The sequence below is a fragment of the Melospiza georgiana genome, chromosome 4 (genome assembly GCF_028018845.1).
Source record: "Melospiza georgiana isolate bMelGeo1 chromosome 4, bMelGeo1.pri, whole genome shotgun sequence".
In the NCBI taxonomy this organism is placed as follows: Eukaryota; Metazoa; Chordata; class Aves; order Passeriformes; family Passerellidae; genus Melospiza; species Melospiza georgiana.
This window is the reverse complement of record NC_080433.1, coordinates 56478810-56501665: the sequence shown is the minus strand read 5'-3', so window position 1 is coordinate 56501665 and position 22856 is coordinate 56478810. Positions and strand designations below refer to the sequence as shown.

At 38.7% G+C, this 22856-nt stretch overlaps 1 protein-coding gene across 1 annotated transcript in view; it reads right to left on the bottom strand.

The window, feature by feature from the left end:
- Positions 1-2253: 2253 nt before the first annotated feature.
- The window catches only part of TES (testin LIM domain protein), a 28034-nt gene continuing 7431 nt past the window's right edge, over positions 2254-22856 (bottom strand). The window contains exons 2-7 of the mRNA XM_058022877.1: positions 19308-19393; positions 10224-10476; positions 8752-9087; positions 5474-5689; positions 4793-4951; positions 2254-3594 (exon numbers count right to left, since the gene is read on the bottom strand). Coding sequence (XP_057878860.1) covers positions 3403-3594; positions 4793-4951; positions 5474-5689; positions 8752-9087; positions 10224-10476; positions 19308-19393 — 1242 coding nt within the window. The 3' untranslated portion in view covers positions 2254-3402. The remainder of the gene's footprint in view (positions 3595-4792; positions 4952-5473; positions 5690-8751; positions 9088-10223; positions 10477-19307; positions 19394-22856) is intronic.

Here is a 22856-nt window from a genome sequence, read left to right as displayed (position 1 = left end):
CCCCCACCTCACCAGCTCTGGGAACAGAGGGTCTGGAGTGTCCAAGTACTTCTAGTTCTGCAAGCAAACACTTCTGTGCTAGTGGTCATCACTACTACAAAGTCAGATAATTTTGCTTCACACCATTAACTATGTTCAGATTCAAAACCCATGATTCTGGAAGCAAATGGGAAGTTGCTGTGTAGATTGCTCTTTAGCATGTCTTTAAATACATAAACTTTAGATTTCCAGAGGTAAAAATACATATAAGACCTGATAAAAAGATGTTTTTCTTTTGTTTCTAGCATATGTACAACCATACTAAATTTGAAATGTAATCCAAATCTCAGTAAAAGATTATTCCTACCATGTACAAATACATTCCTAATTTAAAGATGTGTTTCCTTAGCTTTGTACTTTAAAATTTTTGCAAAGCTTTTACCAGTCTCAATTTTACAGATGCACAGGATAGCTCTTCCTTAAATAAAAAGATTTAGTTGTTAAAATGACTGCTTATAACTCTTTCTAACCAACGAAGATCTACTCTTCAGCAAAGAACTTCAACATTCAAGAGAGGTCAAAATTTCATCTGGAAAGTATATATTTTTATTACTGAAGTATGCAAAAGCTTCCAGCTTCTATTCTTAGCTTATTAAGATAAATAGGCCCAAAGGGACTTCTAATAAAATAGCCAAAAAATCCAAGAGAAAAAACCCCAACACTTTACGGCCAATATTTTTATTATGACAGTGACAGAATAAAATCTCTTTAATGCTTGTTTTCAAGCTCCACTATGTTGATATATCTTTCAGCTAACACAAAAAAGCATTATCTGCAGGAACATAAATTCTTTCCTAGCTCATTACAAGAACAGCTCAGCACTCCTAATAATCTCTGACCTATTGTGAAGTAACAAGCAGTACCTTTGTGTACTCTCTGTACAATCTGTACGTTACACCTGATGTTCTCAAGACATGATCCCTTCCAACTACTGCATGAAGAGAAAATAAACTTGGGATACCCCATAGGAGAAACACCTAGATGCATCAGGTTCCAGGGAGCACAGCCAGAGGGATGAAGCAAGCAAGGGAAGATACTCAAGAAAAGTGCCAGCTAAAGCCAGCAAGCCAACATGCTTGAGAAGAGGCCTGGAAAAACTTAGTCCTAGTTGATGGACTATTGAAATTGTTTGGTTTGACATAAATTTCCTTAGCAATTGTGTCTTGATGGAATAAGTAACTCCTGAGGTATCTCTAGCTCAGCTTTGTAAATGAAGGTTATACAATAATAAATTCTAATAAACAAAACTGTTCAAAACAAGATTTAAAGTGAAAAGTGTGACTGCTATCAGTCCAAGTAATCACATTAATGAGAAAGCTGTTACACAGCGTGGCAAAGGAAGGGCAAGGAAAGGTGCAAAAGGTCTTTTCACAGTTCTTTATAGAAGTCAGTTGCATCTTTCAGAAGAGATGTTAGTGAGTAGGTGAGGACAGATGTACTCAAGACACATAAAACCCAGCCACTGTTAAGCTACCTTATGGATAATCATTAGATAAGACCTTATCCCTCCCCCAGACACAGCATTTCCTGTACAGGTTAAAGTACAAAACCTGGTGCAGGTTAAGTAGCACTTACATTGAAAAACCTTCTCTTACTGAGATATTCTGGTGTTCCTTGGTTTAAACCAGGAAATCTGGCAAGGATACAGGTTATTGGTATGAGCTGAAATACATATATTTTTGTACTTCCTGAGGACCTCTGAGAAAAGCTGTACAGGCTTCAAGAACATGGATGCAAAGTTTATAACTTAAGATAACATATAAAAATCCCAGTGTATCTCAGTGAGTCTTATTTTCACAGGACTCAAAGGATCACAATGCAATTTATTTTCTCAACACATTACCTCACTTGTATGAATTCAAAACTTCCCATCCAATGTCTCAAAATAGTTTATATGAACAAAAAATAACACTAAGTTCTGAAGTTGTGCATTTGTTGGAACAAGATCCACTGTTTTGCACCTATAAGCACATGAACAATGTTACAGAGGACAGTAACCACTGCACAGTGACTGATACAGGCGTTCAGTTTTTAGGAAATAATGTCCAAGGTAAGCAAGGGAACATTTCCTTTCCTCCTCACCTCCCCTGAATAAGACTGAAGAACAGAATTAGTAGACAATTTAAAGTGAAAACCACTAGTTTTATTTATAGATGTTACAATACAATCACCATAAAACTTACAGGAATCAAACATAAGAATTGCATAGACTTTTCTTTAAAAATTAATTATTTTATCATTTTTTTAGGCCAAAGATTCCCCATGTAGTGTTTGGCACAAAGATATCTCAGAAGCTTCACTGTAGGTCTATAATTATGAAATAAAAGAAAGGACCACACATTTGGTTTATCTAGTAAGCAAAGCTAATACACAGCTGTGAATTTTTTCATTCAGATACAGGAAGTTTTCTGGGAAAGACTTCTTCATGCTTTGGTTCAGAACTTGGAAATCAAAAGCAGGATCCATTTGCAGAAATACATTCTTGGAAATGCATACAGTACTATGTGCCACATCCCTCTTGATAGAAGGCACAACTTAGGAAAGGAACATTCATGATATAAAACAGAAGCCAGTTCTGAAAGGCTTAAAGTGACACCCACTACTTCTGGCAATTTTTTTTTTAATGTAAGCAAGACCTGCTCTTATTTTCTAACACCAACACCCCCCACCCCAATCTATAACATAACTTTAGTATTTGTAAAATTAAAGCTTTTCCAGGCATGAACATGAGCCAACATTTTTCTACTGGAGGAGTTACTTTCAATACTAGACATGAGAAGTCACTATTCTCCCAAGAACCCATGCATCAAACCCAAAGAAATTATTAAAGGCAAAATTTTTAAGTGTCATTCAGTCTGCATACTTGAAGTCAGAAAAACAAAGCTGTACATGGCAGTAAAACCGATCATTTTATCTAAAGTGCTTGATGAAAGCAGATAAACTATAAAAATGATAAATTAGTGAAACCAAAGGTGGAAGAGTTACATTTATCGTACAAAACAAGATAAATTGGAGCATTTTTCACATTTTCTTGTTCCATTAGACAAGATACAGCAGAAAGATTCTTCAGAGTGAAGAGCTCCCTTAGAATGTACAGAGTTTGTAACACATTTTTTCTTACAGTTCTGTGATATGAAGTAATTTGAAGTGAGATTCAGAAACAGTATTCCAAAAGAGAAAATGTTATTATAGCTAAGAAATGAGGATTACATAGGAAGCTTTAGACATTAAAAAAAAATCTTTGGGAAATGCTATTTAATACTTTCAATAATTTTAAATGCCCTGACACTATATATTTTACAGTAGAAATGCAAGAGCCTTTGGAACACAGCAATCCTTGATTAGTTCTGTGCATGTCTTCTTTCAGGACATCATCTTTTCCTTACATGCCACTGAGCAGAAAAGCATCCCCTCCATAGATATGAACTTCTGGCCAATGAGACACTTGCTGCAACAGGAGCACAGGAAGCATTCCCTCTTAGCATGCCAGTTGAAGTTGTTGTAGCTTACACGCTGAACCTCTGGATCTATGGCATTGTGACAGCCCTGGCAGATCTGGTGAGAAATAAAACAACACTGAAATGAAACACACACATGCTCTCTTCAAATGCAATAAAACCTGGAACTCTTAAATGCTTTTGGAGGAGAGAGACAAGTGTTAAAAGAAGCCTTTAAAAAAAAAGCCTCCAGCTTTTGATTTTTTTCTTTATTTTTGAAGTGTTTTGATTAGAATTCAGCTGAGGGCACAGAATAATAAAATGAACACACGAGTTATTTGCTGCAGGGACCAAGCTTAGACAGTTATTATGGTTAGGACTTCCCGATACCCAAATCATCATAAAAACCTTTTATGTCAAACAGCACAGATCTTCATATATTAACCTAAATATGTGAAGAGATTAGCTACAAATCTTCCTGTGCATTGACATCTCTTTGGTTATGCCAAATAATTAAGGGTTATTAGAAAGTCTTGAAGGCAATTTATCTTAAAATCTGGTTGTTCATAAATTATAATTTAGATTGAGAAAGTTAAAGAGGAAAAAAAAAGCCTCTCCAAAAAAACCAATTCCTCACCTCAACCTCAGAATATTATTAACTGCCATCTAGATGACCACTTTTTTCTCCATTCACTATATAAATCAGCTAGGTGCACATTAGACTGAGCCCCCAGCTAGTAGCTAGCTAAGTTATAGATATAAATGGACCATCATCTCAGATTAGTTGCTAGAATAACCACAAATCAAGAACTACCATTCTTTTCCAAACTTCTAGCTTTATCCTGTCAATCACTCTCCTTTTTAACATGTGTGGGTAGAAATGAATGAAACAAAAGTACCTAGATTGCAGTATTTAACTACAGGCCTTTAGCAGCAGCTGAAGTTGATTCCCAGCAGGCTCAATGAATTACAACTGATAAACATTTAGCAGGTATTACTCATCTTCATCTACTTTACTCCTGTTACCAAACCCTGCTTCACCACTGGCTAAGTTCAAGGTGTTTTTCCAACAGGTTCCCCCCTCCACCCCAGCAGTGGTTTTTGTTCAAGTTTATGAAGTCACAAAACACTTGTCTGCCTAAAGTTGTGGGTTTTGGTTTACTTTTTCCTGAAGGGGAAGAAGATGATTGACTCAAGCCTAAATATTCAATTTATACTCTTCAGATACTCCCAGACTGAGAAAAAGTAAGAGTTTGAAACTCCACAGACTTACATTCCCTTCCTTCACAACACCAAGACATCTGTAAGGACCTTACCGCAGCGTGGTTCTTCATGTAGCAGGATTTGCAGACTGGCTTGTCATTCACTGTTATATAGGTTATCCCAGCCAGGACACAATCACAATCAAAACAGCAGAAGTGTTTCAGATGCCAGTTCTGCCCTTCTGCGAGAGTATATTCATTGCTGAATATTAGCTAGGAGGAAGACACAAACAAGGGTACAAGTGAACAAGCACATTCATTTGAACAGCGTACCTTTTAATAAACCTAGCCTCTGGATGTTTTGTGATTTGCAGGGAATTCCCAGTGGTTCCACCATTGTTTATTCCCCAAAAGCCTCCATGCTGCTCCCAAGAGCTCAGAGATGCCAGAGGCCCCAGGAGAGCTGTTCCCTGGTGCTGCCCAGGGTCAGTTTGGCCCCTGGTGTCCCTGATAAGGAAACAACTGCATAAGTGTGACTTGTTGGAGAATTTGCCCTCACATATCACATCCTATGTCCCCATAGATTATACAGAATCACCACCAAATCCAAAGCAAACTATGGGTTTTCCTGAATGTGCAGCGTCCATACTGGTTTCAGTTCTTTGTAACTAAAATATCAACTATACTGGTGAAGGCATATCATCTTCCTGCACTGAAATGTTTTAGTAAAACTCCTGAACACTTATCAGGAGAACAAACTTTTGAGCTACAAGAAAGGACTAGGATATTTCCTACCTCATCACATCCAGCACAGCGGGGTCTTTCACTGTCACAGTAATGTCTTCCACAATAGAGGTTACCATTCTTCCAGAAGTAGATCATGTCTACTAGCAGTTCACCACAGGTGCCACAGACAAAACAGCCTGGATGCCACAATTTGTCATATCCAGCACGTTCTGCATAGACAGCTGGGTCACCTTCCTTCATGCTTAGTTTGCAGTGATAGCAGGACTGGAAAGAGGTTATCACCAAGTTAATTAAGTCTTTGAGAGCTCTATTTATAAAAATTACATACTATGAATATATTTAATAAATTCCATCTTTCCAGACTGAAATTAAAGCATTAGTTTAATCCCATGAGTAGACAGCAGTGGTTCAGGATATATCTGTACCATAGGTGAGGTTCAACTAAGCCATTCAGGATGATGCACATTCCACTGTCATAGCATTAGTGCTCCTTAAAGGGATTGTTGTACTTTGCTGTATTCACATTCTGCAATTGCAGTCCAGTGTTTAAAGAAAACAACATGCAATTAAAATTCATGTTATGCTCTGTAAACTTTACATGCTTAGGAACAAGGACAGAATAATGATCCTTCATCCAAGCTAACCAGCTATGACAAGGGATATAGAATGCATGACAAAGGAATGGCTGTACTTATAGGTCATGAGAAGACCAAGCCATATCTGCATCACTGGTGGGGAAAATAAAAAAATAGTGAATATTTCAAACTGATTCTGTTTAAAGCCATGTTCTAGGGATGCTAGTCACTCCTGGCTGCTGTCCAACAGTCTGTGATTAATGATTTTAGGACAAGAGTGACTAAGGATAAATTACAAAGCATACATATACAGCTACACTACAAATAGTTCCAGAGACTTCCCAATCTGCCCTATACCTGCCTACAGAGAGGGTTGTGCCACCAAATAAAAACATCAGATGATTTATGTTACTGAAGCAAATTTTTTTTATCTACAGTTTAATCACCAGTTTGGCATTTCCTGCACTCCAGCTGGTCCGTGGACTGGGCTGAACATCCTGGGAAGGTTTTCCTCTATGACTCACATCAGCCACAAATGGCTTTGTGTGTGCATATAAAAATAAAATACATATAAAGTGCCTTGGCTACAAGGCATATTGATCAGATCCCAGATACCTGACAATTTCAAAAGATAGACAGAAAGCCACCAAAAGAAGAAAAACTTGGAACTGAAACAGAATGCAGAATGTAGGAAAATTAATGAAAGGGAAAGTTCAAATATACATGTATATAAAGGTTTCTGACCTTTTTACTTTAGACCTCAGACTCCAAAAGAAGCCCACTGGAGGAAGGTTAAGTAGCTGCCTAGACCTAAGCTTAGGCAATGTGATTCACCTGCCTACCACTTAGAACATCTCCAGCTTTGGTGGTTAAAAGGTACAGAAAAATTTCCTTCCTTACAAGATGAAAATATGCTAAGTACATATTTTTCTTTAATTCAGCTTTCAATCATGGTGAAAAAAAATTGTATTTGCAAACACAGAGACAATTACTATAGGTATATTTACATTAATAGTGGAGACCTGGTTGTTAGTGTTGTTTGTTTTACTTTTTTATTTTTTAATAGTTTCAAATAAGTGCAGTCTATTCCTATAATGTAAATTAATTTTCAAGAGATTCTTTTTACCACAGCTACAGGAGTACAGCTTTCAAACTTAGTCTGAAAAACAGTGTACAAGAAAATCTGATGAGGAAAAATGCAGAACCAATAAAAAAGTGTGGACATGGATGGCATTCTTCTGCTAAGTATTTAAGAGCTCTTCTGTATCAATTTATGCTGAACTGTTAAAAACCAGTTGAGATAATGCTAAATCGTAAAGCTGAAAGAAAGTCTCATTGCAAAAGTAAGACACCCCCACCAAAATACTTAAAAATAACATATCTAAATCCTGGTTATTTAACCCAGTGTAAAGTCAGTACCTAACAACAGATAAGAAACTCAAATGTTCATTTATGCTATCACAATGCAAGATGTGCATTTCTGTAGATCCTCCTTGAGGAGGTAAGTTAAGAATTGCTGCTGTGAAACTAAAGTAAACCAGCAGGAAAGGCTGATATAAGACAAAATGACAGTAACCTAATCAAGCCATGGTAAAATAACTTGTTTCTTAGATTCTCTATAACAAGACAGGTACCAAAAAAAAAAGGCAAATAGCTACAGGTAACCAAATGGCTTGAAAATTTTTAGGGTAAGTGGCCATGTTCAAAGCTAAAACCTAAGTGCTGATTTTATATTTCACACCAGGAGTCATATATATGAAAATCATATATATATTTCTGTCAGTTCAGAGACAAACAACAAAAAACACATCACACACCCTAATAATACCAAAACTCAAATTCTACAACCAATGTTAACCAAACCTTTTTCTCCATCTAGAACTTGTATATTAATTTTCTCTAAGCAACCTGCAGACAAATATTTTTAAGGATTCATACACATAATAACAACTTTTCTAGAAATCAACTTATAGTAGAGCTTTTGACACTCCTAAGTAATGTCTACCTCCACTAAACTGATTTAATGTTCCTTCAGTAATCCTACCCCTATTTTGAATTTGTAATTGGTAATTGAGATATGCACAGCAGTAGTTATGTCAGAAATACTTAAGGATACAATTTTTGAAATACCCATGAAAACTGGGTAGTTTTATATACTTTGTTTTTTGTTGGGCTATTACAAGGAGAAATCAGATGCCAAAGGAAAAAAAATAGATAAGAAAATGGAGCTGAATATGAAAAGAAGGCTAGTCAAAAGAGCCATTGTATGATTCAACTTGTTGGACACAAGATGGAGGCATGTTACTTTATTATTCCTTAATTTAATTTCACTTTAAACACAATTTGTCAAGTGGGTAATTTCAGTGCTCTTCCAAAAAAGAGGAAAAAACAAGCTTCTAAAATTAAACTAACTCTTCAAGAGGAGAAGAATGTAACAATTAGTCCATAAGATGACACAAACTTTTTGCTTGTTATTCTGTAAAAGCCACCCTAATATACTATCTCCAAGCTAACATGTTTTTGCACTGAGGATGAAAGTGTCACCTAGGAAGTTATTTGCTGCAATGAATTAAATACTTTCAGAAACCATGGCTCTATGCAGACATTCACAACATTTTCCAGTTCCTTCTTTCCCTCCCCAGATTTTTGCTATTCCAAATTAACAAACAATTTAACCCAGTTAAAATGACCATAAAGAACACTCAGATGATAATATACCTTCTTGCTTTATCTTTCCATTCTTATACTTACATATTGAGATGCTTTCCGATCTGGGGACTTCTCCATTGTTCCAACAGTAGATGAGGTACCTCTGCCACCACCATTTTTCAAATTATTCTCATCAGGAGCTCTCACTTCCACATCCCCAGGGAGCTTGACATCTCCTACACCCAGTGCCTCTTTTTTGTACTTCTTCACGAACTGCTCCATATGCCTGACTTCACTGGGGGAGAGCTCGTGGCACTTGGACGGGTCCTGGTCGTGGGCAGGCAGCTGCTTTGCCAGCTGCTTCTTCCTGTACTGCGCGCCCTCCGAGCCGGCCACGGGCTGCTTCTCCTTGGGCAGCATCTGCATGTACTGCTTAGCCTGAATCAGCAGGAACCACACATCAGATGGCACGCCAGCCACACACCCCTTCTCATGAGCAAACACAACTAAACTGACCTCTACTGTTTTTAGCGACAGTCAAATTTGTCAAAAACAAGGGTTTTTTTCCATAAACATTAAGCTCCTGAAAAAGTAATGGAGATAAAATACAGCAGATGCATTAACTGGCTTCTTCCCAGAGTAAGAGAAAGACTCCTTTTTAAGCCTTTTACAACATACAGAAAAGAGTTATTACTTCTCTGAATAAATAACATTTACACAGCACCATGTCTCTATCTGTGAATACTGATCACGAGTATAGTCTTAGAAAAGTAAAAACTGAAATATTCTGCTTGGGGCATACAGCCCATTGAAGAAATAACTCCAGCTAAATTAGGGGAAAAAATCTCTAGTTTAAATAAAGCAATGACAAGGCTAAAAACCAAATTGGCAACTGAATGTTAAGTAAATCTTAGATGCACAAGGTTTGATTAATTCACTGAAAAGGAATAATTTGAGATAATGTCATTCTGGCAAGGCTTGCACAACATTTTGGTAAAATAAATTAGTAATCAAAGTTTGAAAAGCGAAGCAAGATCCTCAGAAGGCTATCTACCATCTCATCTACTTCAGCTGAAAATATACTAGAAGAGAGCTGCTCTTTTAGATGTCAACACCGACCTTGCTCTTGCCATATACAGTAAAAGCTATAAGCAAGACCAAGTGCTCCCCTTAACTTGAAACAATTATATAAATTGATGTGGTGTTGGGTATTGTTTTTTTTTTTTTCCTTTAAGCCTACACTCCACGCAAATGTTTCAACTTTATTAAAAAAAGAAAAAAAAAATAGAAAGAGAGCAGGTTACAGAAACTGGACTCCAGGGAGTTAGCAGATAACTCTTAATCCTGTGTATTAAAAACAACCTCATCTCCCCAGGTTTTTAAGAATTTCTACAGACAAACTTCCATAAAGCAAGATGAGAGATGCAAGACTCATTAAACAGGCACCATATTTTCAGTTTTGAGGAGGAAGAAAGGAAGACTACAAGAGGCATACTTATCCTTCCAGTAAGCTCTACTAGTTTATCTCCCACCAACTCTTGACTTGAACATGAAAAAATGTGAGTTGGACTTACAAGTGTCTGATTCTGAACAGGAGGAGCCCACTCATAAGTCACAGTATCAATGGTTACGCTCTTCTTGTAGGGCACTGGGCTGGTCAGTATCATCACATTGCGTTTATACAAGGGAATGCCATCATTCTTCAGCTTTGCAATGAGGGTTGTGTATTTTGTATCCTCAAAGAGCTTCCCCACTTTCCGATCTTCCTCACTGCTTGAAGGGATATCATGCTCCTCCTGGCCACACTTGCAGTTTCGGCATATTTTCCTGAAATTCATGGAAACAGCAACAAAATTAGAATCTCACACCATATGGTTGTGTAGTAACATCACCAGGAGCCCAAACCTTTGCTTTCAGTGCTTTGTTTAGGAAATACACACTTTTTCTGTAATATGTCAAACACCTCCTTTATGTGTCCTGTTGTATTATTTACATTGTTTATTTACAGATACTGTTATCAGATAGATATCAGTCAACTACACGAATGCATTTTTAATATGAAGCTATGTCATTTCTTCAGTTGCATCTCAATACTGATTAAACACATACATATCCATTATCAGTCACCTACCAGATTTACTATAACTCAATGCATCAACATGATTCCCCCAGCAATTATTTGCTTGAGATTTTAGTTTTTCAGCTGCTCTTCATACATTCAAAGTTACATGCACTATACTATTTTCTTCATATGCATTTCACTGTATGCATGATATTTGGTTATCACCAGGTTGCTATTGCCTGGAAACAAATATTTCCAAGAAAGGAAGAAAATGCATACAGACATATGAAAAGTATAATTGCACCAAGTTCTGTTCAAAGCACAGAATTTAAAGAGAAGATGAAAGAAAAGCTAAAGGCTTATATAGATAAAGCCTTTCAAAACAGAGGTACTGAACCAAGTCAGAGGTAGTCTGGCACAAGCTATAGAGAGACTTTTCACAGAAAACAGCCTTAAAAGGTAGAAGTATATCTACTTCCTTGGATATAAATTATATTCTGTCATATACAACATATTTCAACTGCTTTGGCTAACGAATATTAGAAAGTAATTTGTTGCCTTGAGCATAATTAAACAATTCACATATAATGAACAGAACCTTGGATTAGACAAGCTAGTTCATTATTTATAAGTGTCTCCAGAACTTCAGTTCAAAGCAGTCAGCCAGAAATCAGAGAAACTAGATGTTAACTAAAGGTTCTTATTACAGACTAAGAAAACATACCAACCTTCTGGATCTCTGGAGTTTGAAGAGGAATGAGCAGTGGTTTACCCCATTATTTATCCTTCATACAACAAATAGCATAAACTTTAGCTATAAAATGCTTCTGAACCCTGCCTGCCAAAACTCATCAGACTCTAACATTGTTCTGCATCTTGCTTTCTACAGTCTTGAAGGCAAGTTAGGTACCACAAGGTGTGTCACAGGAACACAACAAGAACATGCCATGACTACAGCAAGGCCCTGAGGTAACAGGAAAGGAAGGAGGACCTTTAATTGGCAACCTGAAGTGATACACAGCCAGCCACAAACATATGCTCTCTGTATGGACACCAGTTTAGGATGTGGTGTAATAATATTTCAGTGTGTGGTGAATGCTGCACTGGTCATTTGGTTACACAAAAAACATACATGGTTGTAACTTAAGTTTTAAAGCCCACTCCAAGTAAAAATACCTAAACTCTAAAAATGAGCCACTCATTCAAAATAAGAATGTTAAGCAGAAGGGACTTCACTTTGCAACACAAATACCTAAAGAGATCACTAACTGAGATGTAGATTGTCTGAGAGCTTCCAACTCATTTCTACAAAAGGAAAGATGTGCAGAATTTCAAAGCTGATACTTACCTGAATAGCTACCATACACTATTCACTGCAATCTCCCAGTTTACCACAACATTCAACCATGAACTAGCATTTTCCACTAGGCTTAAAATCTTTACTATGCATCTTAAGCACTCAAAACATAAAATTTTGCAAGATCTTCAACATCTGTCTACACAAGTCCTTTACATAGCTAATACTTAGAGACTATTTAATATACTAATAAAGCAATTCACATTCACTTGGCTCATCTTTTATGGCATGCATGTGATTATACCTTATTACCAATTCCCAGTCATATCTTTTTTGAGATCTAATACCAGGTGACAGAATCAGACCTTGCTTTTTGCAGATTTAGTGATTTACATCATGATCACCATGCAGCTTTATGCCTCAAAGCACACATGCCACTGGAATTGAAGCAGTTTGTCCATCCAAACAATGACACTAAACACTTTACTTACTCTTACAACTTAAATCTTTAGCAAGAGTAACCCCCAGTTTTAGACTTGTGTCTTGATAGGATGTGATTTAATAACACCAGTGAAGACCAGACATTCTTGGGCTCCCTGCACAGACTTACACAACTGAAGTACAATCCTGCTGTCCAGAACTGCTCTGCTTGCAAGACAGAGCTCAGTAAGAACAGCTCATACTGCTGTACTGCCTGTGTGACACAGGCTGGGCACTCCACCCTCACTACAGCATCCAGCCACAGTAAAGCAGCACTCACAGCAGGGAGAGACCAGACCACCCTCCACAAGCTGTGGTGGAATTCATCCTAAGACTTTCATGTGTGCTGGAAAAGCCGCAAGAACACCTTATTTTTGCTCATGCTCCATCATGAAATTGCATATCTTTCTCCTAATAGTATGCCTTCAGAATAGCTTAGAGATCCTGTTTCTACTTCCCATTAGATGCCTGACTCAGCTGCTGTTACTATTCTTGGTCCCACCTTGAAGGCTTGAAGTTTCTCTGTGAGAGAGTTTTTTTTTGCTTTCCTCATAAAGCAGTAGTGGTGAAGAAGTGAAAGCACACAATTTGTCCTTAGGTCCTTCCTGGGACTCACTGTGAAAACTGGCATAGAACTACTGTGCTTTATATTTGCATTGAAAATAATGATATACTCACTCATCTTCCCCACCAGGAACCCACTGAAATTAAGAATTTGACTGTGTACATTTTAGTTTAACTTCCTTGCTCTTTCAAATTTAAGTGAATAATTCTTTGCCAACAGTTTACAAGAAGCTGTTACAGGGGCTATGTTACAAGTGTAATACTGGCCTTAGAACTTGTGTACCATTATGCCTCTGAATACATGACAAAACAATAGAGAAAGAATGTGGAGAATGCTGAGTCACAACTGATGTCAGCATATCTCAGTAAATCGAAGGAAAATCCTTTAGGTTGTTGCCATTTCCCATCCTCCCCAACGCTCCCCCTGGATCTCAGCCACAAGAAGATGTCCATACAGCTGCTAACAGAGTAAAAAAGCATCCTGTCCTGATTTATAATCTTTCCTCTTGAATAATTTCCAGCACTAAAAGATATCCAGTTGATATTTACATACATAACTGTTCCTGAATAGTACTGTTCACAATTTAGTCCTAATTTCTTTCACTAGTTGCCACATTAGTCACTCACTGTCCCCTGTGAAGAAGGTATATTGCCAATTAATTCTCTTTAGAATAGACTGGTAGGTAATTTTTTTGACTGTATTTTGGAGTATCTAGTATATAGTAAGGAGGTGCTAGGTACCCCTGCTTATGTCTTCACAGCTCTCAGGACCTCATCAAAGCAGAGCAATGTTGTTGACAGCCCCCCTCTCCCCCAATAGCATCAATTTGAAAAGCTTTTCCCACTCAAAACATGGAAGATAGGGAGGAAATTTCAAAATCTATGCAATGAAAAGTTGCATATCATTGTAAAGACAGGTCTGTTAGATAATGCCTTGCTAGCAGGTCTTCAGTAGTTAGAAAGAACAAGGAAGAAAGGTATGGAGATTCAACTCTCTCTAGTGATGAATTCCTGTGTCCTGAATGTCTACTGACACGAAGGATCAAAGACTTCCAGTTCCTTCTCCAAAATCAAATGTAAACCATCCTCCTGATTGCTCCTGATTGCCTACATGGTTGGTGTATGGAGAGGAAAAATAAGATGGCTCATGATCCTTCCTATGCTGGCTCCTAGTGACAGGAGGCAGTAGCTGCAAGCACAGAGAAATCCTCAAAGGCCTGCAAGTCCCGAGGCTTGTGCCCTCCATGCACAACAACTAACCTCCTCCTATTATAGAATCAGAAATCCAGATGGTCTGAATATCTCCAGTGAGGGAGACTCCACAGCCTCTCTCTGGGCAACCTGTTCCAGTGCTTGGTCACCTGCACAGTACAGAAGCTCTTTCCTATATTCAGGTGGAACTTCCTGTGCAGCAGTTTCTGTCCATTGCCCTTTGCTTTACTGCTTGGCACCACTGAGCTGAGCATGGCTCCATCCTTTTGACACCCTCCCTTGAGATACTGATAGACATTGATGAGGTCCCCTCACTTCAGCTCTCTCAGCCCTTCCTCTAGAGAGAGATGCTCCAAGATGCTCCAGCCCCTTCATCATCTTTGCTGCCCTCCACCAAACCCATTCCAGGAGCTCTGCGTCTCTCTTGCACTGAGGAGCACAGAACAGGACACAGCACTCCACAAGCAGAATGCACCCCAGGACACCACTGGCCTTCTTGGCTCCCAGGGCATCCTGCTGGCTCAGGGAGAGCTTGTATTCCACAGGATGCTCAGATCCTTCTCCACAGAGCTGCCTTCTAGCAGGCCAGCCTTCAGCACCAGCCTGTGCTGGTGCATGGCATTATTCTTCCCCAGGTGCAGGACCCTGCATTTGCCTTTGCTGCATTTCAGATGGTTCTCCTCCACCCATTCTTTCCAACCTGTCAAAATGCTCCACAGGACTCTGGTGTATCAGCCACTCCTCCCAGCTTTGCATCATCAATGAAATAACTGAGAAGGCATTTTGCTTCGTCACCCAAGTCTATCATTTCGTGCTTCCTTCTGTCATGTTTTCTTGCTATTAATGCAGCTATAAGTAATTGCCACTGCTTTGAACTGCATCTCAATGCTTCTGGGCCAGCTGTAGTATTAGAAAATCTTAGGGCAAACTTAGAGCTCTCCCTGCCTTCCACATACTGTATCTGTGCAGAGAAGCCACATGATGAAAAAGACCATTCCCAAGCTTAAGAGCCTTGTTTTCAGAGGTTTATTTTAACATCTTGGGAAGTCACATAGGGGACAGTTACCACTTTCTGGTATACACGCAACCAAGATAAATCACAACCTTCTCTCCTGTTTTTAGCAACTTCTCACTCCAGCCCCATAGTTCCCTCTAGTGGGAAATACATTCCCAAAGAGCAATATCTAACTAACTGAGTAGCAATCTCTTACATCCAGCCTGACCCACTGGACAGGTGTGGGGGCTGTTTTGCAGCCTGAAATAAATCTAATATCTAAATTAAAAAGACCTTCTCCACCTTCTGCAGCTGTTACACTTGGACAGAAACATGATTCTGATGACAATTTTAAAAGCAAAAGCTATTAACTCACTAAGATAAAATCAGGCAATTGTAACCATTCAATTACCATTGTATACCACATCTCTCATTTTATATTCAGCTTGCAACAGTGAGGCCATCAGAACGTCAAAATTTACAAATAAATTTTACTAAAGGCTTGGTTTGCCACCATTTCTATACTAGCCTCAATTTATAGTTCTGCACCTATAAAACTTGCCCATACAGTGTGTCAAGATTTACAGCACAAATGTCTTAAAACAGTATATTCCACCCCAGAAGAGATATATTCCAAATACTCCCAGTATAGAGAAGAAGGGCGTAGTAACTTCTTGTAAAGCCCTGCTACTCAATAGGTACACTTGGGTTTTTTGTGCACTTTACAATCTGACTCCCCAGAGGTAAAACTGAAGGTCTTTTGTATGGAAGTACCAAAAGAAATTACATGTTGGCTCTTTGAGGAACAGCATTTTCATGTATCAGACCAATAGCTGTGCGCTGCTCTGAAGCTCCTCGGCTGTCCCCAGGAGAGGGCAGTGTCAGCCTTGCACAGCCCGCAGCAGAACCACGCCCGGCACACGCTGCGGCCACTGCCCCGCTTGCTGGGCTGCATCTGGCTCCCATGGAGGTCGCTGTGTTCATAATGCCCTTGTGGAGCTGTGCTTTGGGGCTCTAGCTAAAACAGCCTTGACAGGACTTGCTAGTACTGGGCACTTCTGGCACAAAGTCAAGGCTTTGCTGTTTTTGAACTCTACTTGCTGAGGTGGGGGCAGAGAAGCTGGGAAGGGGTACATCTGACTCAAGTTGGTCAGTGGGGTTTAAATGCTATATAATATCACAAAAAGTGACAAATCAGAAATACAGGATGACGTCAGGGTTTCTGACTTCTTAAGTAGTTACAGCTTGGAGACTGGCTGGGCATCATTGTGATGGTGGGGATGGCCAGTGATTCCCTTTGCAGCACTTGCTCACCCACCACTTCACCTATTAAACTGACTACTTCAACGCATGAGTCACCTCACTTTTGTTTCTCCTTTTTTGTCTCCCACTCTGATGTCTGGGACAGTGAAAGAGCAGCTGTATGGATGTTTGGCTGCTGACCAGGGTCAATCCCTACCCCAATTATTCTCCCAATGTCTAACTGCTTCTCTAATTACAATTCTTACTTCACCGCTTGTCTTTTACAGACAAGTAGCAATTAAGTAAGTGGGTAAACTTGAACTGATTTTGATGTTATAAAGACAATAGTCTGTCCACTTGTGCTACAGTTTGTTCCTACTTAAAACAGAGTTTCAGATTTAAAGGCTAACAACTGAGTAAACAGTTATTTGGGACGCAATGTGTTCCATTTAAGTAAGTGGTAGACTACAAAAATACATGCATAATCCAAAGCATATTAATGTATTTTTCCCTTTGAAAATTATTTACACAGAACTGAATTAAGACTTCAGATTCACACTCTTACTGTCCCCAGTAGCAGCTCTGCTGGAGAAACAGCTATTTTCCAACCCATTCTTGAACTCTCTCAATTGCTAACTTTCTGACTGTTTCAGAGGTATGTGCCACATTTGTCTGACACTTAGATGAAGCTTCTCAGACTACTTCCAGCCACCTTACTTACCTGGTCTATCCTATTTGGACTCAATTTCCAAATTAAATCTTAGCTAGAAAGTCGCTGGTTTTACATCTTTTTCATTACTTACTCTTTAATCCACTGCTGTCTACAAATTCCTACTTTTCTAGGAGAGACAATGTTCTGATGAGGTATGTTTTCAGGACCGGGCACAATGAGCTCTAACCACAGGAAGACAGTGCAATATAGATAAAGAGAAACACAGGCAAAATCCTCTAAATACCCACACAGAAGCAGACACCTTTTAACTTTGCAATCATACTAGGATGTAAATAAACCACTTTATCCATTTTATTTCTTTTTATTCCAAATTATTTCATGTAATAGAATAACCTAGCAATTACAAAGTGTAATATTGGCAACTAAGTAAAAAAAAAAAGAGAAAGTTAACTGGACTGTTTCCTCCCTCACTTGTAATTTCCCCATCTGCCACAGTGACTATGAACAAAAGAGCTCTCAGTAGAAAGTAATACAATTTCTCATCTAACAATGGACAAACTATTAACTGCTGCACTTTTAAAAATTCTCTTTTATTGCATTACTTACAGTAATTCTGTTTTATTTTATTATTACTTCTACACACGACCCCTCAGTGATGCAGTGGATATTGAAAAAGTCCTTCCATAAGTTATTTCTTTTATCTTTAGATGACCACGTTTACCTACTAGTACATAAACACTTCTTGATCCTTGTCATTATTTGTAAGTTGTTTCTATAGCTACATATTACAGATAAGAATACAGCTTCTTGATTATGTATCAACTTATAACAAGTTTTTTGCTGTTTTTTGTTTTCATTTGCCTGATTGTTTTCTAAACAGTCTCACTTGCAGTCAAAAATTTGGGTGAAGATGTAAAATCTCCTAGGCCTTATCAGCACCTGATGTCACTACAGCTGGCGTACAAAGGCTACCTTATAAGACAAAACTAAATTCTACTGCAAATGCAACTTTCATGTGGAGGGAGAGAATGTAAGAAAATAAAAATACAGCAGAAGGCAGTCTCACACCTGAGGAGCTGCAGCTGTACCAATCACCAAGGATTAGGAACAGGCCTGCCCTTAATGGGGCACAGCTGTGTCCAATGAGAAGACGAGTGCTACAAAAGAGTGGGGTAGCTGGGTGAGGGGAGAGATGGAGTTGGCTGAGCTGTGAAGGAGTCAGTGCTGTGAGGAGATGTCCATGAGAAATCACTGAGAAGGTAAGAGCTTTGCAATAAGAGATCAACACTTTCACTTCAGCTAGTTAGCATTGGTTAAATGCAGTAATTTTCATTGATAGCATGTGCTAGTGCTATTAGCAGCTATTTTTCTGTTCTTTTCAGGCTTTTCCCTTTGAGAGGAACCTTTCTCCTAAAAAATCAGAATTACTAAGCTACATTTTAGAGCACACCCAGTATTATGAGTGAACTGGGCCAGTGATACACAAATGCATTAATATACATATATACATCCTGTTTCAGTAAAGCAAGAAAGATCTTAATGAAACAGAAAGTTTCTGCAAAAGTAATGACAGGCTATTTGCTGCTCTCATCAACCCACTGATTTAGGAACAGTACCTCATCCAAGGCTCAGTATTATCTAACCTATTTGAATTTATGTGACACACACAAGTGACACCTCCTCCCCATCTAAGTAAGTTGTAGGTGTGTACAAAGTTTCAAATACTTTCAAAATAATTTTACATAACATCTCAGATCAAAGCTTATGTGTTTGGTCAGGAGTTGAAAAAGCATTTCATTAAAGAGATAAAACACACTTCTTCCCTGTCATGTCTCTTACAGTAAAGCTAGACATTTTTACAAATCTACTTCAATTGTTTAGTCAGCTAAAGCAAATGCTGCAGTAGAAGTACTACCATTCACTTCAGGACAGATAAAATGCATGCTCACAAGTGATGAGATACTCTGTTGTAATGCATCTGAGGATTTCTGGCCCTGAACCATGTCAGCTTTTTAAAAACATCTTAAGAGTTTAATTGAGAGAAAGAACAAAAATTGTTGCTTAGACATTTGCATACATATACTGAGGTCTGTAGTGCTGAGTCACAGCTCAGGATACATTTGGTGTCACTTACCTCCAGTAATGAAGCTCAAATCCTTCACATTTTTCCTTGCATTTTAAGCAGGGGGCACCAAATCCTTCCTCATGGCCCAAGCCCATCTGTGTACAGAGGAAGATGACTACAGTCAGCTTCAAGTATTATGGTGCAGGAATGATCTTACTGATGATGCTTTTATAATCTGCAATCAACAGCTAAAGCAAAAGATTAAGCATTTGACTAAGCTGACACAAGGACAGCATTTGGGGTGCACACCTTCCTAGTGTAACTATATAAGTAGCAGTGGTCACACAAGGCTCTACACAGGACTGAGCTCAGCAGGCAGAGACAGCCTCAGTACTTTTCTGGTGACGACTTCTCCCCAGCCCAGCTTGCTCTACACCAACTTCACACAAGAGAATAAATAAGCAGATTCTTGGCAGCATTTCCTTAGGCCTAAGGCTGTGAAATCAGAGCAAGTGAGGCCAGAAGACCTCAAGTCAAAGGACATTTAATCCAGCTATCTGGACAAAGTGATTTACAGTATATGACTTGGCAAAATACAGGAGACCAAGAAATAAACAGACTCCAGATTTATTTGCACTAATCTCGAATAAAGGAAACAACTAAGTGGTTTGTCTAATATTTCCAAGTATATTTGAGGCTACTCTGATAGCGACTAAGAGTAGCATATCCCTTTTACAATTACATTTCAGCTGGACTCATACCAGCTGACTTTCTGAAAGAGAAACAGCACAGTTAGCAAAACCAGTGGCCAGAAGCAATATGTAAAGGGTTTCAAAAGGATGGATGACATATTCATAATGCAGAGGAAATATCAGAGAATATAGACAATAGTGCAGAGTAAAAGTATTCACATCAGCAAATTTAACCAAGTAACAGCCACTTGTAAGTTTGAGGTGATTAACAAACATGAAGCATGATAACTTATGCATTCATATAATGCAGTAAAATAAAGTGTCTCACTGCAGCACTTTCAACCTTTGAGGAGTATGGTTCTCAAATCAGACAGATTAAGGACCATTGAAGTGCAGCCACAGCTGGGTATGCAGGGTCATGCCCAACATGAGAGAGGAACCCATCCTCACACCCCATGCAGCAGGAGGAGTGCTGTAGGTAGAAACAGCTCACCTGCAGTTTAGCTCTTACCATGAACAGAAACTGAGCTAGAACTGACAAGTTCTGGTACTAACTTTAGTTCTGGCAACAACACAATGCCAGAGTTAATTACATCTGGTGATAGAGTTTTAATATTAATTTTGCCATTTACTGAGAGAAATTATACTACTATTATTGTATGTACAAGGATATAAACCAGGTCAACTTTTCAACTTGGTCTCTGTCCAAAATAAAGAACAGATTATTCACAAACCACTTGTTTAATACAGAACACAGGGTAAAATGCAGGGAATATCACATTTTCAGTTACTTTATAATTAAAAGGATCACTGCCTCAACAATCATCAGACATCCCTGAGGAAAACTACCTTGAAGATTGTGAGCTATTTAGAAGAAGGAGGTATGTTGGCAGCTATTAAGCTACTGCAGGGATGGATAGAAGGACATGACATTATTTCTTCTGTATAAGGAAGATGAATACAAGCTGGCTGTGATCCTGGTGACATCTTCATCAACCTAAGGGCTCATGAAGTTCACATGAGGTGCTAACCTGAAACCTACCAGCAGATATGTAAAATAAGCATAACTTTGAAGATCAGGCTCTTCATCAGCTACACTTTTGATATGCTAACTGGTTAATAATTCACCTTCAATGAAGATAGTCATTTACAGGACTCTTCTCATCTGGAATCCAGAGATCCCATATACACACAGACACACACCACAAATCACAAAAAACCTGAGCACTCTTCCCAATTCACACTCAAAGAGAATAAGATGTTGGCCAGGATGTTTTCTAAAGGGAAAAAGGAAGCTAAAGCAACACAAAGCAACTTTTTTTTTAGGGGGGGAGGAGGGAGAGACAGGTTGTTTTTCATTTGGTGTTGTTTTTCCTGTTTTTAAAGTCATCCTCTCTAAAAAGTTGTTAAAATATGGTTGCACTGCCCTAATAAATAAACACCCCCCCACCAAAAAAAAAAAAATAAAAAATACAACATTAACCCATTCTCTCTTGCTGCTACTTCAGTTACAACCTGGCATTTTTTATGCTCAGGCTCTCCCTTCCTTCAAAAAGAGTGGAATGAGAAGAAAGGGAAATAATCATAAACTCATTAGTACTGCAATTAGATTTAGAAACACAGGATCACTTGTAGCTGTGACAACAGTTATACCGTTTTATACTACTGAGAAATAAGCTTGGCATTTCAAGAATTTCCAAAGCAGTATCTGAAATTCAAGTAGGAAATATAAAAAAATTGCAAATACCATTTTAACTATCATTTCCAAGCCTCTTAGCATTTAAGGGGTTTTTTAAGCTAAAAAAAAAAAAAAAATTCTTAAAACCTCTTCAGAAACAAATTAAGGAGAGGAAATATGTGCTATCTAAATGCTCCACCCAGAACATACTCTCTCCAGACTACAGAGACAACCAGCCAGCCTACTTGCACTTTCACAACCAGCAGTCTTAGGGCAGATTTCTTTAGAAATACAGCATTCCATATTACCTCCCCAGAAATAAAGAGCACGCCACCATGTAAATGCTTGTGCAGCTCAAGACAAATAAATCAAATTAGCAAATGAGAGAGACTTGTTTGAAACAGGTTTTTCAGTTTGCTGTGGAACAGAAAGAAGGGATTTACCTTGCTATACGCAATGTCTGGGCACCTTATGGAAAAGGTTTAGCTCAAGACTGAAAGGCACACTAAAAACCAAACTAGATGTGATTCTAGATGCACACACAGCCTCAGCCTCTGTTCTGACAGAGAAACTATATGGCTACTTGCCAAAAATTAAGATCTAAAATAGCCAAACTCCAAAGCACTGCAGGCTATTGTTATCCACAAGTCAGTGCACTACACCTGTTTCTCCAGAGTCCTGTAACAGGACATCCTTCAGCTCTAAGAAAGCATCAGCCTCAGAAATGATTTTGTTCTTCAGCAGCCAATTCAGTTTAGTTTAGGAAATTCAGAAAGCCTAAACCTTCAGTGTGGTGCTTCTTTGGAGCTATCCATATCTATCTCCATGTGTTTGCACAACATGGCCAGCTGCAGGCAGAAACACCCAGAGATACAGAGCAGGCTGAGCACTGGAGAGGTAATGCATGTCTGGAACAGCAGGGAGCCCATTTTCCCCGTAAATGGAGTTATGGAGGAAATGGCACAGACAGGCCAGCTGAATCCTGCCAGAAGAAGGTTCCTGTCTGTCTGTCTACCACCATCAATTTTCATTTTACAACAAAAGCTAACCAAACCCACCTGGTACTACCAAAACACCCAGTACTGATTTAAACAGCCCAAGTACAGAAGATGGTATAACTATGACTGAGATCATCCACTGCATGCTGCTTTCAAGAATACATAGTACCCAAGGGCAAAAAGCTTTAAGTGGTTACAGCCAAGTGACAATTAGTGAAAGACTGCCCATTTCAGTTCACTCTGGAATCTA